Source organism: Mytilus galloprovincialis, chromosome 6, assembly GCF_965363235.1.
Source record: "Mytilus galloprovincialis chromosome 6, xbMytGall1.hap1.1, whole genome shotgun sequence".
NCBI lineage: Eukaryota > Metazoa > Mollusca > Bivalvia > Mytilida > Mytilidae > Mytilus > Mytilus galloprovincialis.
This window is the reverse complement of record NC_134843.1, coordinates 45,253,181-45,269,333: the sequence shown is the minus strand read 5'-3', so window position 1 is coordinate 45,269,333 and position 16,153 is coordinate 45,253,181. Positions and strand designations below refer to the sequence as shown.

The window sequence follows — 16,153 nt, the reverse complement described above, 5'->3', positions numbered from 1 at the left end:
GTCAGCCATTTTGTTTTGTAGGCGGGGTCATCTGACACATTTTTAAAACTATATACCACAATGATAATTGTGGCAAAGTTTGGTTAAATTTGGCCAAGTAGTTTCAGAGAAGAAAATTTTTGTACAAGTTACAAAAAATGACGAAAAGTTGTTAAAAATTTACTATAAAGGGAAATAACTCCTTAAGGGGTTGACTGACAATTTTGGTCATTTGACTTATTTGTAGGTCTTACTTTGCTGAACATTATTGCTGTTTACAGTTTATCTCTATCTATAATGGTATTCAAGATAATAACCAAAAACTGCAAAATTTCCTTAAAATAACCAATTCAGGGGCAGCAACCCATCAACAGGTTGTCGGATTCATCTGAAAATTTCAGGGCAGATAGATCTTGACCTGATCAACAATTTTAGAAGATTTTTGTAAAAGTTTACGGACGACAGACGACGAACGCAGGACGCGGGACGACAGACGACGGACGCCAAGTGATGAGAAAAGCTCACTTGACCTTTCAGGTCAGGTGAGCTAAAAAATCATATTTAATTTATTATATATCTCGTAGCTAAGGCTCTTATAACAAAAAAGGTACATTTTAAGCTGATCACTTTTTTAGAGTACTCACTGATCTTCTATAGCTAGAATTACCATAATTTTTTATCAGCTTACCATATTACAACATTGTTTTAACAGTTAGTAAATAGGTGTAAAAAATCATTTTAAAATTATTAATTACTGGTAATAACTGGGCCGTTTCAGTGGCGGACGCAGGAATTTTCGAAAGGGGGGGTGCTAGCCCAGGGCAAAGGGGGGGTGCAGGGGGGGGGGGGGTGCAAACATATGTCCCGATTCAAATGCATTGATCGGCCAAAATAAAGGGGGGGTGCGGACCCCCGGAACCCCCCCTCTGGATCCGCCACTGCGTTTCAGGAATTACTTGTATTTACTAAGTACACCGGGGATTACATGTAATTTCTAAATTTTAGTAATTACATGTAATTCCTAATTTCACCTATTTACTGTAACATATATATGAAACATCTGGATATTAGTCAACGATCTTTTTTTTTAAAATACGAGTGCGCGTAACGATCCATATGTACACAATTATTAAATTATATAAACCGTTGGCAAAGCAACACCAATAATAAACTAGTATCTCAATTGTTTGTAAAACAATTGAAAGGTCTTTCCTGTAAAAATGATGTTTTCGTAATGTTCTTTGTACGACCTTTCGTTTGATATACGACAAGCATACTTTTCGAAACTTTTCGCTTTTTACACTTAATCACCTCATCCGCCTACATTTTTGAGATCGGAAGTATGATATGTGTAACACAGGGTAGATGAGCTTTCATTTGATATGCGACAACGCCATGTTCTAGAAAGTTTGATTTTTGCACTTAATAACCCCATCCAACCAATTTTTGGAGGTTGGGAATTTGATATTTCAAATGTACACATCATGACCTTTCATTTGATATACAACAACCCTATCGTAAAAGAAAATTTATTTTTTGCACTCAATGACCCCATTCAACCAATTTTTGGGGGACGTCAATTTGAAATTTGAAATGTACGCTTTATGTTCTTTCATTTGATATGCGACAACCTTACCATCTGAGAAATTTGAATTTTTGCACTAAATGACCACACCCTTCCACCTGGGATGAAAAAGAGGTTTAAAATTTTCATTTCTAAGTAGAGTTTATTGAGACCGTCAATTTGATATATCAGATGACCCCATTTGACAAAGTGCCAAAAATGATGCAATATCAACTATATAAATAGAAGTTATGAAACTTATAAAGTCAATGGAAAACATGAAAATTTCAAAGTGATTTTTTGGTGTTTTTTTCAATGGAATGTTTTTGGTATTTGGTCAAACATATAACTATGTTAACTTCTTCAATTTCTTAAACATTTTAAGTGGTAAGCTGTTGTTGATTCAGAAATACATGCCACCGCTCGCAAAATTTCTAACTGCATTATCTCTAAAACGACATAAGATATCTCAAATCTGTTAAATGATAAATGATCTACAGTTAAAGGACAACATTATAGAAAAAGAATTTGGACAATTTCAAAGTTCACCAAGGTCACAATTAATCATCAAATATATGATGCAATACCAAACTTGAGAACCGGAAGTCGTAGAGACATGGGACTAGCACCATTCAACTCAGGACCACTTGACCTTTCAAATATCACAAGGTCAAGGTCTTAGTATAATGTGAAGGTCAAGGTGAAATGTCGACATGACCTGACATTGACCTCAAATTGAAGGTCTTGAATTACTGATCATCTTTGCAGTTTATAGTAGGTTAATATCTGTTACCTTTAAAAAGATACACACACAATACTATACTTTTAAGAATCATCCCGTTGTAACTTTTGAACAGACAGTCGGACACTTTTGAGCTCAGTGTATAAAATGTAGAGCTCGTCGAGAGGAACATTTTATACGCTGTAAGTATGCAGCAAACTCCCCCCCAGAATATAAAATGGTTGTCCCCTAACCACTGGACCATTAAAAATGAGGTCATAGTCAGATGACACCTGCCAGTTGGGCATGTACACTTGACACTCCCTGTCCTTCAATACACCAAATGTACCAGACCTATTGCTTATAGTATCCGAGATATGAACTTGACCACCAAAACTTAACCTTGTTCACTGATCCATGAACTGAGGTCGAGGTCAAGTGAAAACTGTCTGACAGGCATGAGGACCTTGCAAGGTACACACATACCAAATATAGTTATTCTATTACTTATAATAAGAGAGAATTCAACAGTACAAAAAATCTTAACTTTTTTTCAAGTAGTCACTGAACAATGAAAATATGGTCAAGGACATCAGACATGTGACTGACGGAAACTTCGTAACATGAGGCATCTATATACAAAGTATGAAGCATCCAGGTCTTCATCCTTCTAAAATATAAAGCTTTTAAGAAGTTATGTAACGCCACCGCTGGATCACTATCCCTATGTTGAGCTTTCTGCGACAAAAGTTGCAGGCTCGACAAAAACTTCATTTTAATATTTTTATTATGTCCTATTTTAGCCATTGTGGCCATTTTGGTTGATGGGCAGTGTCATCGGATACATTTTTAAACTAGATATCATAATCATGATTTAGGCCAAGTTAGGTTCAATTTGGCCCAGTAGTTTCAGATGAGAAGATTTTTTTAAAACTTACAAAAATTTACTAAAAATTGTGAAAAATTTACTATCAAGAGGTCAATTGACCATTTTAATCATGTTGACTTATTTGAAGATCTTACTTTGCTGAAAATTTTTGCTGTTTACAGTTTTTCTCTATCTATTGTCATATTAAGGATAATAACAAATTTGGTCCAGTATTTTCAGAGGGGAAGATTTTTGTAAAAGTTAACTGACGACGATGGACATCAGACTCCAAGCAGGGACTTTCTATACTATTCCCTGTGCACCTTACAAGCATTCTATACACCTAATATGCATTAGATATACTAGTAGTTGACCTATTGAACATCTAAAAAACAAACTTAACCAGGAAAACATTGATCAATTAACCAGGAAAATGAGGCCAAGGTCTGAAGAACCCCGCCAGACAGACCTGTACCTCTCACAATCATTGCATGCTTTAACCCCGCCACATTATGTATGTTTGTGCCTGTCCCATTAGTCAGGAGCCTGTAATTCAGTGGTTTTTATTTGTTTATGTGTTACATATTGGTTTTTTGTTCATAAATAAGGCCGTAAGTTTTCCTGTTTGAATTGTTTTACATTGTCATTTCGGGGCCTTTTATAGCTGACTATGCGGTATGGGCTTTGCTCATTGTTGTAGGCTGTATAGTGACCTGTAATTGTTAATTTCTGAGTCATTTTGGTCTCTTATGGAGAGTTGTCTCATTGGCAATCATTTCACATTTCTTTTTTTATATTTTAGTAAAGTTGACCTATTCATATAGTATCTAAGATACAAACTTAACCAGGAAAACCTAAAATTGACAAATGAACCATGAAAATTAGGTCATGGTCATTTGTAATTGCCAGACAGATATTCAATCATCCTATATTGCAAATATAGCTGACCTATCACTTACATCATTAGAACTAGATGTGTCAAAGCGACACGAATGGCCCCGTCCCAAAAAATTGAAATATCTGCAATTTCAATATAAACACATGTGGACACAAACATGATGGTAGTCTCACATATCAAACATCAGCTCAAAATCTGGAGGCATATAGAAAAAAAATCTGTATAACTGTGGTTTTCAATAATTTATCAAAGTCCAATGTCCGTAATTTCAGCAAAAATTAGGGGAGCAGAACTAAACTTGAACTTGACCTGTAACTCATCATGGTTTACTCACATACCAAAAATCAGCCCCATATCTGAAGGCATTTAGAAAAATAGACCGTATAACTGTGATTTTCAACAAATTCTCAAAGTCCAAAGCCAGTAATTTCGGCATTACTTACTGGAGTGGAACTAAACTTAAACTTGATCTGTAACTCATCATAGTTAACTCACATACCAAAAATCAGCCCAATATCTGAAGGCATTTAGAAAAAAAGTCTATAACTGTGATTTTCAACAATTTCTCAAAGACTAAAAACCGTAACTTCGGCAAAAATAAGTGGAGCGAAAAGAAACTTAAACTTGATCTTTAACTCATCATGGTTAACTCACATATAAAAAATCAGCCCAATATCTGAAGGTTTTAGAAAAAAAGTCTGTATAACTGATTTTCAACAAATTCTCAAAGTCCAAAGCCCGTAATTTCGGCAAAAATGAGTGGAGCGGAAAGAAACTTACACTTGATCTGTAACTCATCATGGTTAACTCACATATCAAAAATCAGCCCAATATCTGGAGGGGTTTGGAAAAAAAGTTCGTATAACTGTGATTTTCAACAAATTCTCAAATTCCAAAGCCTGTAATTTCGGCAAAAATGAGTGGAGCGGAAAGAAACTTAAACTTGATCTGTAACTCATCATGGTTAACTCACATATCAAAAATCAACCCAACATCTGAAGGCGTTTAGAAAAAAACTCCGTATAATGGTTTGTTGCAGAATGACGGAATTACGGAATATCTGAATTTCTGACAAGTGTAAAACTATATGGCACCGAAAACTTCGTTGCGGGGCCATAAAAACAGACCAAAACATATAAAAATCACACATTGAGTAATGAACCGTAATAATGAAGTCAAGATTAAATAAAACATGCCAGACTGAAATGTGTCATCGTAAAATATTTTTATACATCAAATATAGTTGATCTATTGCATACAGTATAATAAAAACAGACCAATACACCAAAAACTTTAACTTTAACCACTGAACAATTAAGACAGACACCTGCTAGTTGGACATCTACATCTTACAATCTTTCCATACACCAAATATAGTAGACCTATTGCTGATAGTATCTGAGATATGAACTTGACCAAACAAACTTTTTGACTTATCCATGAAATGAGCCTTAATGAGGTCAAGGTCAAATGAAAACTGTCTGACGGGCATGAGGACCTTGCAAAGTATGAACATACCAAATACACTTATCCTTTTACTCCTAATAAAGAGAGAAATTAAGAATACTTAAAAAAACATACTTTTGTTCAAGTAGGCGCCGAACCATAAAAAATAAGTCAACAACGTCACAATGGACATGTCAGGCAGAAACTTCATATGATAAGGCAATGGTATCAATATACAAAGTATATTGATAAATATACAAAGTATATTGATAAATATACAAAGTATATTGATATATATATTAGGCTCACAAGAAACTAACGGATCATTACCCCTAAGTCAAGCTTTCATCAACAGAAGTCGCAGGCTCGACAAAAACAATATCAATCTAATAAATTAATTCCTGGCAACTTATTCACATTGTATACCAATATATGTATTGTATTGAATGCTGGTATGTTCCTCATTTCCTTAGACCACTCTTAGGAAGAGGTAAACATTGCTTAACAAATGAGACTCAGAAATACTCCCACTGTTATTCATCACTTGTATTGTAGTTCTACCTCTCGAGGTAGCATGCTATCCATGAGTATGGGAGGTCATGGGTTAGATACCAAGTAATCAATTATCACATGGCATTAAAACAAGGAATAATTTGAATCAGGAATAAATTTGAAACTGGAAAATTTATAAGAAATGTATAATCTAACCAAACTAAAAAGGTTTGGCCATGCATGCATGCATGGCTATAAAGGTTAATTTTGCTTCCACTGATATTTAACTGATTTAACTAATTGCCCATAGCCATACATTCTCTAACACTCCTAAATTGGGTTAGTTTTCATCATACATTTCAAATAATTCCTTGTTTTGATTAAGAAGGTAGACCAAACCCCTAACAGCTCAAAATCAGAATAATGTTTCAGTGAGGCATCTTTCTGAGGACTGTTTCCTTATTAACTGGCATGCTAAAAATTGTTGATTGGTCATACATTCTTACTTTTAACATTTCTAAATCAAGTAAACAGTTTTCATTTCACCTTAATTTATTCATTTAACATAAATGTAAATAAACTACAAAGAAATCTAATGACTATATAAATATGTAAATAACAATTAAGTATATATATATTAATTAACAATCCTATATATTGTTATTAATTAACAATCCTATATATTGTTATTAATTAACAATCCTATATATTTCAATAGATGTAAACTTTATTAAGAATTACAACACCGTGACCCATTCATTCAGAATTTCATCATTGTAGCACTTGAGGGGGGAATATTTATTAATCTTTCTTAAAGTTTAAACAGTGGTCTCTTTAATAAAGATATATCAAGTGACATCATATGCTGCACATCAGAAGAGGATGTAATGAACAAATGTAAATATATTCCTTAGTTATTGAATTGGACTACAATTTAAAACAATTGCATGTGTTGCCTGATTTTTAACATATAAAAAAATTACAGGCTTTGGACTTTGAGAATTTTCAAGATACTGTAAATTCATAAATTATTGCATGCATTTATTATCGTGATTTTGTCATTTTAGACTTAAATGTGATTTTAATTTTTGCAATATTGGCAAAAAAAAGTTTAATTCATATGAATAAATTCAAAATGTGAGTGTAATTTTCACTATAATAAAAACATCGCAATAATTATTGAATTTACAGTAGTCATATACAAGACCCTAATAAAACTATGGCATTCAACTGAAAAAAAATTGGCAAAATTTCTATTGATAAAATCACTTTACTCAGGGTATTTTAGTGGAATTACGTAAATTTTCATCTTTCTTCATGGAGACCATTTCAAAATATCCCCATTTTCTTTGTATATAGTTGATTTAGTTTGATTTTACCACTCACCCACCTGTCTTAGAAGAAAAAAGAACCTTGTATACATTGGAATACAGATAGTTTAAACATATTTATCTATAGTGGATTGGGAAACAAGTTTTGAAACTGATATTAATTCCTTTCCACTTTGCAGGATACAGATATGCAGCTGTTTACCCTGATAGAGTACCCGATTATAGAACTAGTAACAACAATCAATAAAAAAGTTTAAAGCACTAAACAGTGACTAAACTGTAAGACAAAGTTCAAAACTATAAATACCAATGTTCAACAGACTTATGTCTTATGAATATCCGAAAGATGTCATTATGTAGATGAAAAATACTTTTTATAATTGAGGGGCCAAAAAAAAAGTGTTCTGTCAAATATTTTGTTTCTCATCAGTGGTTCTAATGTCAAGTTCACTTATAATATAATTTCCAAGTGGAAGAAATATTCTGTAATACTAGTTCCACTGGAAGGAAATTTGCAGTATTTGTTCATTATAAATATATTTAAGGGTATAAAATATTTTTTCAAAAGTTCATGGGGAAATTCTGTAAGGTGGAACAAATACATGAAATATAAGGTGATGAACAATGTCAAAACCAATATAGAACAACTAAAATCTAGGGATCAGAAAATCAATTATTTAAACTTTTTTTTTATGTCAATTGAAATTTCAGTATGAAATTAGAGGTTTAAAGGTACAAAGCATTGGCTACTTATAAAAATAAACCAACATATAATGCAAAATATGTACAGATATATAATAATATGCAAATAACTTAAAATCTAACACAAATATTATGACGAATAATTCATAAGTTTGAACATGTATTGCACATTTCAGCTAGCAATCCATCAAGTAGAAATGATAATGCCAAGGCAAGTTAGAATAAAAAAGTACAAATGTATAATTAGTTTTAACATAATCTAAAGGAAAGCAGTTCATGTACAAAACAGTTTATCAAAATATGCATAAAATAATCTTCAATGAGTATTATAGCATACATGTAGACTTGACAGTTTATTTACTAAAAGAATAAAAGCAGATATCAAGGCACTTTATTTAACTAATATTCTTAATATGATGTTTGAAAATTTATGTGCTGTTATATGTACAGATCTGGCAGACTACAACGCTACCAATGGAATCATCTATCCAATAAGGGTGGGTTGGACTATCTCACATGTTTATAGTACCAAAACGAAGTTTAATGCAATTCTCTTATACAAACCATAGAGTGTTTTTTAATTATTTCTTATAAATTTAAATTGAAACAAGAATGTGTCCAAAGTACAGGGATGCCCCACTCGCATTATCATTTTCCATGTTCAATGGACCGTGAAATTGGGTAAAAAATCTAATTTGGCCTTAAAAGTAAAAAGATCAACCAAAAGGGAACATGTTTACTAAGTTTAAAGTTGATTGGACTTCAGCTTCATCAAAAACTACCTTGACCAAAATCTTTAACCTGAAACTCGCACTTTTAATTTCTATGTTCAGTGGACCATGAAAATGGGGTCAAAAGTTTAATTTTGTTTTAAAATAAGAAAGATCATATCATAAGGAACATGTGTACTAAGTTTCAAGTTGATTGGACTTCAGCTTCATCAAAAACTACCTTGACCAAAAACTTTAACCTGAAGTAGGACGAACGGACGGACGCACAGACGGACGAACGGATGCACAGACGAACGGAGCCACAGACCAGAAAACATAATGCCCCTCTACTATCGTAGGTGGGGCATAAAAACAAAGTACTCATTTCCATTTGGTCACTTACTGATTTTTGCAATGATACATTTATTAAATTAATCTATGGAAGACTATATTTATAATTCCAGCTCTAAACGAATGTCTATTATAACATCTACTGTTAGATGGGTGAATTATTCTGATTTTTTTTTTTTTTTAAGTGAAAAATGAGCTACCATAAAAGAATGCTATTCGAAAAAATTATGAATATGCATTTCAAAATAAAAATTTAGGATCATAAAATCTCCCGATTTGCTATTTACCCTGATTTTTTTTTCAAAGCACAATTCAGGGTGCAACATATTTCATTAACACAAATCAAACAGACAGTATAGTTTGTTCAAATGTAATTAATACCTAGAGAACATAAGCAAAACAGTAAATACATGTTTATTACTTCAAGAAGAATCTTTGGTCCAAACTGCTAACAATGAGTGGTGAAGACTGAGATAATGATCATAAGCAGTTTACTTGCAAATGCTGAGGTATATATTGTCAATAGCAGTTGTAATACTGGGGATTTATTAATGTTCATGCTGAGTCATTGGATACCAATTTTTGTAGATTTCTTGATTACTGATTAAACTGTTGCAGCTTTATTTAAAACAATTCCAGAACAAAGGTTAAACACGACTGAAGATACTTATTCTTTGAAAGGATTAAAATACTAATGTGTTGCTTTTAGCTTGTATAAAATGTAGGCTCAATTTTAGTACACTCTCATTTTGAATGTTTTTAAAACTGAACTATAAAGGTACAAAAAAGCATTAATTTAACAAATAAACATCACCATTCTTATATTTTCAAATTACAAAATATTAGAAGATGTTTAATAGAGCACTATATTAAGCACACTGAAATTTAGGTAAAAACGCTGATATAATCCATTTGATGATAATTTTGTTTAAAGAAAACCCCAAAACAACATCAGAAAGAAGTTTGTTTTGCCATATCTTTGGACATCATTTGCTGAACTTTCAGTCTTTTGGCTGTTGAGGCATCCAATCTCTACAAAAGAATAAAAAAGAAATGAAAAAATTGTGAACTACTCGAGATATTGAGTATAAAATGTTATAATGCTAGTCATTAATTATATTGAACAGACCTTATAAAAAAACCCATACATGTGCTTAACAATTTTCAGCCAATTGGTCTATTATAATCTACTCATATTAAGACCTGTTTAAAACATTACCAAATAAAGAAATCTAAATAATGCGGTATTTTTTTTTATGTAAAGTCTGACAGCTAAAGTCAACTATTTTATCATAGCAAAATAAATGATGGTTTAAATAATATATAGCACAACATAAAATTCAAACTGAACAGACTTCAACAGGAAAATTGGATAAATATATATAAGAGGATGTGGTATGAGTGCCAATGAGACAACTCTCAATCTAAAGCTTGTTTGTGTTTTTTTTTTAAATACTATGTCATATATCTAAAATATAGCACATACAATGCTGTGAGTCAGCCAATCTGCAATGATCACAAAAAGCAGAATTTTTCAAACACGTAAAAATTATTATATCAAATAATTTCTTTACAAATGTTTTATTCCAAGTAATTTTAAGAAGCTTCCCTTTCAAGTTTTTAAAGGGATATACAATGTAGTTGGGTTAAAAGTTTCTTACTAGATCTAATTTTTTCAGAATTTTAATATTTAAATAAATAATAATCAACAATTGAGTACTACGTGTACCACAAACATAAAATACTGATAAGAATAATCTTTTTTTTTCTACCTACATATCAACTTTATCAAAATTGAATCTGGAATGCTTCACTTGAAAACTACCGTTACCGGTATTTTGTTTCTGCAAACAATCAATATGTTTAATGACCAAAATTTTATTCATTGAATTCAGAATTCTGACCCATCTTTAAATATTGAGTGGTAAAATAAAGACAAATTTCCTTGGTAAAGATGAAACAAATATAAACAATATGCTGTCAAATAAAAGGGAAAACAAAAATTTAAATAAGAATATGTAAATCAAATATAAAATAAATAAAGCAAGATCAATAAAGAACAATAATTGAAATCAAAATTATTAGATTATGAAGTTTAAAACATGGAGATATGTATCTTAAAATGAGCTCGATTTCGTTATTTTCCCTTTTTTTCTTTTATATGTAGTATTCAAAGAATCAATTACTAACATTTGTTTCATTTTCTAACAATAATTTAAAAAAACAAATTTTACTGCACAAGGTGGCATCATGACAAACAATGTCTAGACAGTGATGCTCAAAGCAACACTATTTATAAATTCAAAACTTATAGGAATGTTGAAAATCTCATTTAACTGAATTGATATCAGATAATTTCTGAAAGGACAAAGAGTATAGCTAAGCAGTACAAGGAATCAGTGCTCTACATAAGGGTCATACTTACTGATAATAACTTACCAAAAGGAACATTACATGCTCATATAGAAAAGGAAAACAAATAAAAGTTGATCCTATCACTGTTTAAGGAGTAGGTGTAAAACCTCGGATCAACAATTTTGTTCAATAACTTTTTGATAAATCAAGTTGTCTGTTTGTCTACACATTTGGAGGAAGCAGGTACCATAAACTTGCCTAACACTTTACCTTAACCAAGACTTTAAGTGTAGATCATAATGACCTGAATGATATACTGCCAGCTATTTCAGAAAAAAGAACCTAAAAATAAGCATTTTACTTTTCAGGGTAGCCAAGGATGAGCCATAAATGGGTTCTAAATATTTAGTATTGGTAAATAATATCTAGCTTGAGAAAAATAAAGAATATGAAAATCTGCCATTTTTCTCGACTTTTAACTTAATATTCACAATAGAATGATGTTCATAACAAATTAGAAAACATCACTGAATCTCATACTGAAGTTATCTATGTAATTGCTATTGTCGTTTTATTTTCCTTTGATACCCATATGAAGTTGATATTCAATCTATTCAGAACTAGTATACATACATATCTCTCTCCACAATGTAAAAATATATAATTTCATAAAACATGCAAAGTATGAAGTAGCTAAAATAATTAATCTTAATATTTATATGGTATTAGACCACACATAAAAACAAGCAATATTACAGCATCAAAAAATGTTTTAATATCATAAAACTGTAAACACAGAGATATGTCTTGCCTTATTGTAGCCAAAATAGAGCTAAACCTGATATGTCTGCAATGCCAGTTTGAGAGACTAGGGTTATTGTCATCAATAATTTTTCATAAAAAAAAAAGAAAACTTGTATTTTCAAGCATATAACTATACAGAATCGTTAAATAGATGTTTTAAATACACCAATTTTTTTCCTAGCACAATTACAAGATCCTTCTTTTTTGATAATGTGCATATATAAGCATCTGCAGCATTTTCTGATTTAACTGTAGAAAATACTACAGTACAGGAAGGACTGTGCATATAATGTATTGATAAAATGGAATATGCATATGTGTGCATGCACAAGTATCAGTGAATATGTAAGTTTGGGTGTGATGGTTTGGGTGTATATCAATGAAACAGCAACAACACAATAAAATAAGAAGAAAAAAACATATTCATGTTTACCATGTAAAACATCAACAAAAACTCAAATCAGGAAAAATTTAAGTCTCCTGGTCAAGACTGAGGAAATAAGGCACCATATACTTCTATCAACTAAGATGTGTGGTTTCTTTTGCAACAATATAATTACAAATTTGTATGGTCTATCATAACCAACTTTTATGACAACTTAACATTTACTATCATGATATTGAAATTGGAAAAGTTATACTTATGTCTATCTTCCTTGATATAATTAACTTTTAACAAATATACTGAAATATTAAAAGCCTACTTGATAAACAATATAGAAACTACCTCATTTTTGAATGTCCACTGGTCTGCAATGCAAAATAAAAAATCAAAACAAAAGGGCTAAACAACTAAATAAAAGCAACTATGTATAAGTTATTGGATAATTATATGCATAAGGTATATTTATATATAAAGTGAACATGCAAATCAAACAAAAAAAGGTAAGAGTAGTAGGTCTATATGGTTTTTATTGAATAAAGGAATAAAAAGAGACACACTTCAGCTTCTATTATAAGTTTTAAAAATACGGTTCTTTTGTTTTCAAGTATTAATATAAGCAGAATTTTGAAATAATATTTCATTAGTTTGCAAAAATTTGTCAAAGTAAGTAAAATTTGAACCAAATTGGTGAACATGAATTTGATAGCTAATGATACTTTAACCACAAATATTATTTGTCATTTTGATCAAGTAAAAGATCTCCACTTTCAAGGCATACAGTTGAGCTAGTTCTCATTCCATTGACCAACATGAACTTGATGTAACCTGTATCCTGGACTAGCAAAAAGTTGTCCATATGGGCTCAAATGTAAAATTACTGTATATTCACAAGTTAATTGAATGTTAAGTGTTTAAGTCATTCATATTTTCTATGAGGATTATGAATGAATGTTTAGTCAATGCTAAGTAAAGTTAGTTGAATGTTAAGTGTTTAAGGCATTCATGCTTTCTATGAGGATTATCAATGAATGTTTAGTCAAAGCTATGTCATGGTGAATGCATGTTAAGTGTTTAAGTCATTCATACTTTCTATGAGGATTATGAATGAATGTAAAGTTAATATTTTGTCAAGTAAAATGAATGTTAAAAATATAAGTGTTTAAGTCATTCATGCTTTTTATGAGGATTATGAATGAATGTTATGTCAATGCTTAGTCAAAATTATTAAATGATAAGTGTTTAAGTCATTCATGCTTTCTATGAAGATCATAAATGAATGAACATTGAGTTAATTCTTTGTCAAGGTAATTGAATGTTAAGTGTTTAAGTCATTCATACTTTCTATGAGTATCATGAACGAATGTTTAGTTAATACTTTGTCAAGGTAATTGATATTAAGTGTTTAAGTCATTCATACTTTCTATGAGTATCATGAATGAATGTTTAGTAAATACTTTGTCAAGGTAATTGAATGTTGAGTGTTTAAGTCATTCATACTTTCTATGAGTATCATGAATGAATGTTTAAATAATACTTTGTCAAGGTAATTGAATGTTAAGTGTTTATGTTATCATACTTTCCATGAATATTATTAATTTGTGTAAAATCAACGGGCAATCTTTTTTTTCTCACATGTGCAAAGGTAAAAGTCCTACCTCACACAACCTGATCAACACAATGATTGATCTTGTTCCAACTACAATGCTGGCCAATACTTCATTCCTTACATTAGCCTATTCTATTATCTTTATGAAATATTTAAGTGTATTTGGGATTGGAAAAAGTATGTGCACACTTTAGGCCAGGGTTTTTTAATTTGTTGGTTTACGGATTTTACCAATGAAAAAGTCAGGTCGGTCGGTCGGCAAAAAAAAGAAAAAAAATATGCTATTTTGTCATCATTTCTTAGATTTTAGTTCGATGAAATCAGCTGTCATAAACATCGCATGACATTCTAATAATTTCCCGTAAACAAAAAGTGGACGGGGACTGCACGGATATCGTCATTTCACAAACATGAAAAACAGATTCGCGTAGCTCTTAATCAATTCCCGATAACTTGGTGGGCTTGATGAATTACAATCTTCAAGCACGAAAACTGATAAAGAAGAAAAAATGTAAAAACGTCGTACGAAAATAAGTTTCAACACACATGTCAACAAACGTAATTGACTCGTCCACTGGAAAAACGAGAATATCGGATTAATCTGTTGTCATGCATTCCCGTTTTTTTGGCCAAATGGACGATATTTTTTTATGATCTATGAAGCAAGAAAATTTCAAATGATTTGTTAATATTTAGTACTTTAACTTGACGTCTTCTACCTGTCCACATTTGGACAAGTCTATTTCTATCAGATGATGCATCTTACGGACTGATGACAAATACGGTAAACGAATTGATTTTGTAATTGGTTTTAAACACAGGTTTCGTTTCGCAAAATTATTTGCGTAAACCACATTTCAAGGTCAGTTATAATTGATTTGTCTATTTTTAGAAACGTAAACTGGAAGTTTTATTTTTTTCACTACAGAAAGTGTTATCAATTTTGATAGTGATTAATGCATTTCATTTCATAAAAAAACGAGTATTTTAATTATTTTTTAGGGATAATGCATTTGTTACGGTCGGCGGGAATAAAAAAGCATGAAAAGTGAATTTTATTTTTATTCTGGAAATCGGCAAAATCGGATCGGCAGATCCGTAAACCAACAAATTAAAAAATTCTGGCCTTAGAAACAACTTTATATTATATTTAATGTAAAAGCTAAAATAAAACTTCTTAAAATTATTGTGTTTGGCTGCACAAATGTTTAGATGGTAACCTGATTAAATTAAATATTTTTCTTCAGTTTCATGAAAAACTCATATTTAACATAAATCTTGAGCAATTAAATATATTTCTTGATCTTATGCATTCCATACATTATTAGGATTTTTGAAAAAGTTTCAAAAAAACTTTATTTTTATGAGCCAAAAAAACAGGCCATATATGCCCACCTCCATCTCAAACTTGACCATTTTCAAAATTTAAGACATGACTAACAATCAAATGTGATTTTCTATAAGCATATATTGATCATCTACAGAAGTTTTTTTTTCTAAGTTACAATCCATGCAATTCATTTTATATATGCAACTTTAAAAAAAGCTTGTATTAATCTTATACACTGTAAACACTGATTATTTAACTCTACCTCTTTGTGAAGAGCTTGTTTGGATTTAAATGCCACTCTTGCTAGTTCAACTTGGACCCATTTAGGTGTATCTGGTATAAAGTAGGCCACTGCAAACTTGACAGCTAATATAATATGCTGAAAAATAATTTGATTGTTATTATTAATTAACTACACTGTTATTTGACTTAATATGATGAAAACTGCCTATGCAATATAATGTGTAGACTGGGCCAATACAGAATAACTGGGCCAATACAGATTTTTCTGTATTGGCCGAGTTATTCTATATTGGCCGAGTTGACACAAGTGCAGGATTTAGGAACGTCTCTAGGTTTTACATCGAAAGTCACGATAAACACAAACTGAA

At 31.1% G+C, this 16,153-nt stretch overlaps 1 protein-coding gene across 5 annotated transcripts in view; it reads right to left on the bottom strand.

The window, feature by feature from the left end:
* Positions 1 to 6,502: 6,502 nt before the first annotated feature.
* The window catches only part of LOC143079705 (anoctamin-10-like), a 65,376-nt gene continuing 55,725 nt past the window's right edge, over positions 6,503 to 16,153 (bottom strand). For 4 of the 5 annotated variants that reach the window (XM_076255214.1, XM_076255215.1, XM_076255213.1 and 1 more), the window contains exons 12-13: positions 15,805 to 15,921; positions 6,503 to 10,094 (exon numbers count right to left, since the gene is read on the bottom strand). In XM_076255214.1, the coding sequence (XP_076111329.1) occupies positions 10,014 to 10,094; positions 15,805 to 15,921 (198 nt within the window). In that variant the 3' untranslated portion in view covers positions 6,503 to 10,013. Of the gene's footprint in view, positions 10,095 to 12,948; positions 12,972 to 15,804; positions 15,922 to 16,153 lie in introns of all 5 variants that reach the window. The other variant, XM_076255212.1, reaches the window with a different exon arrangement.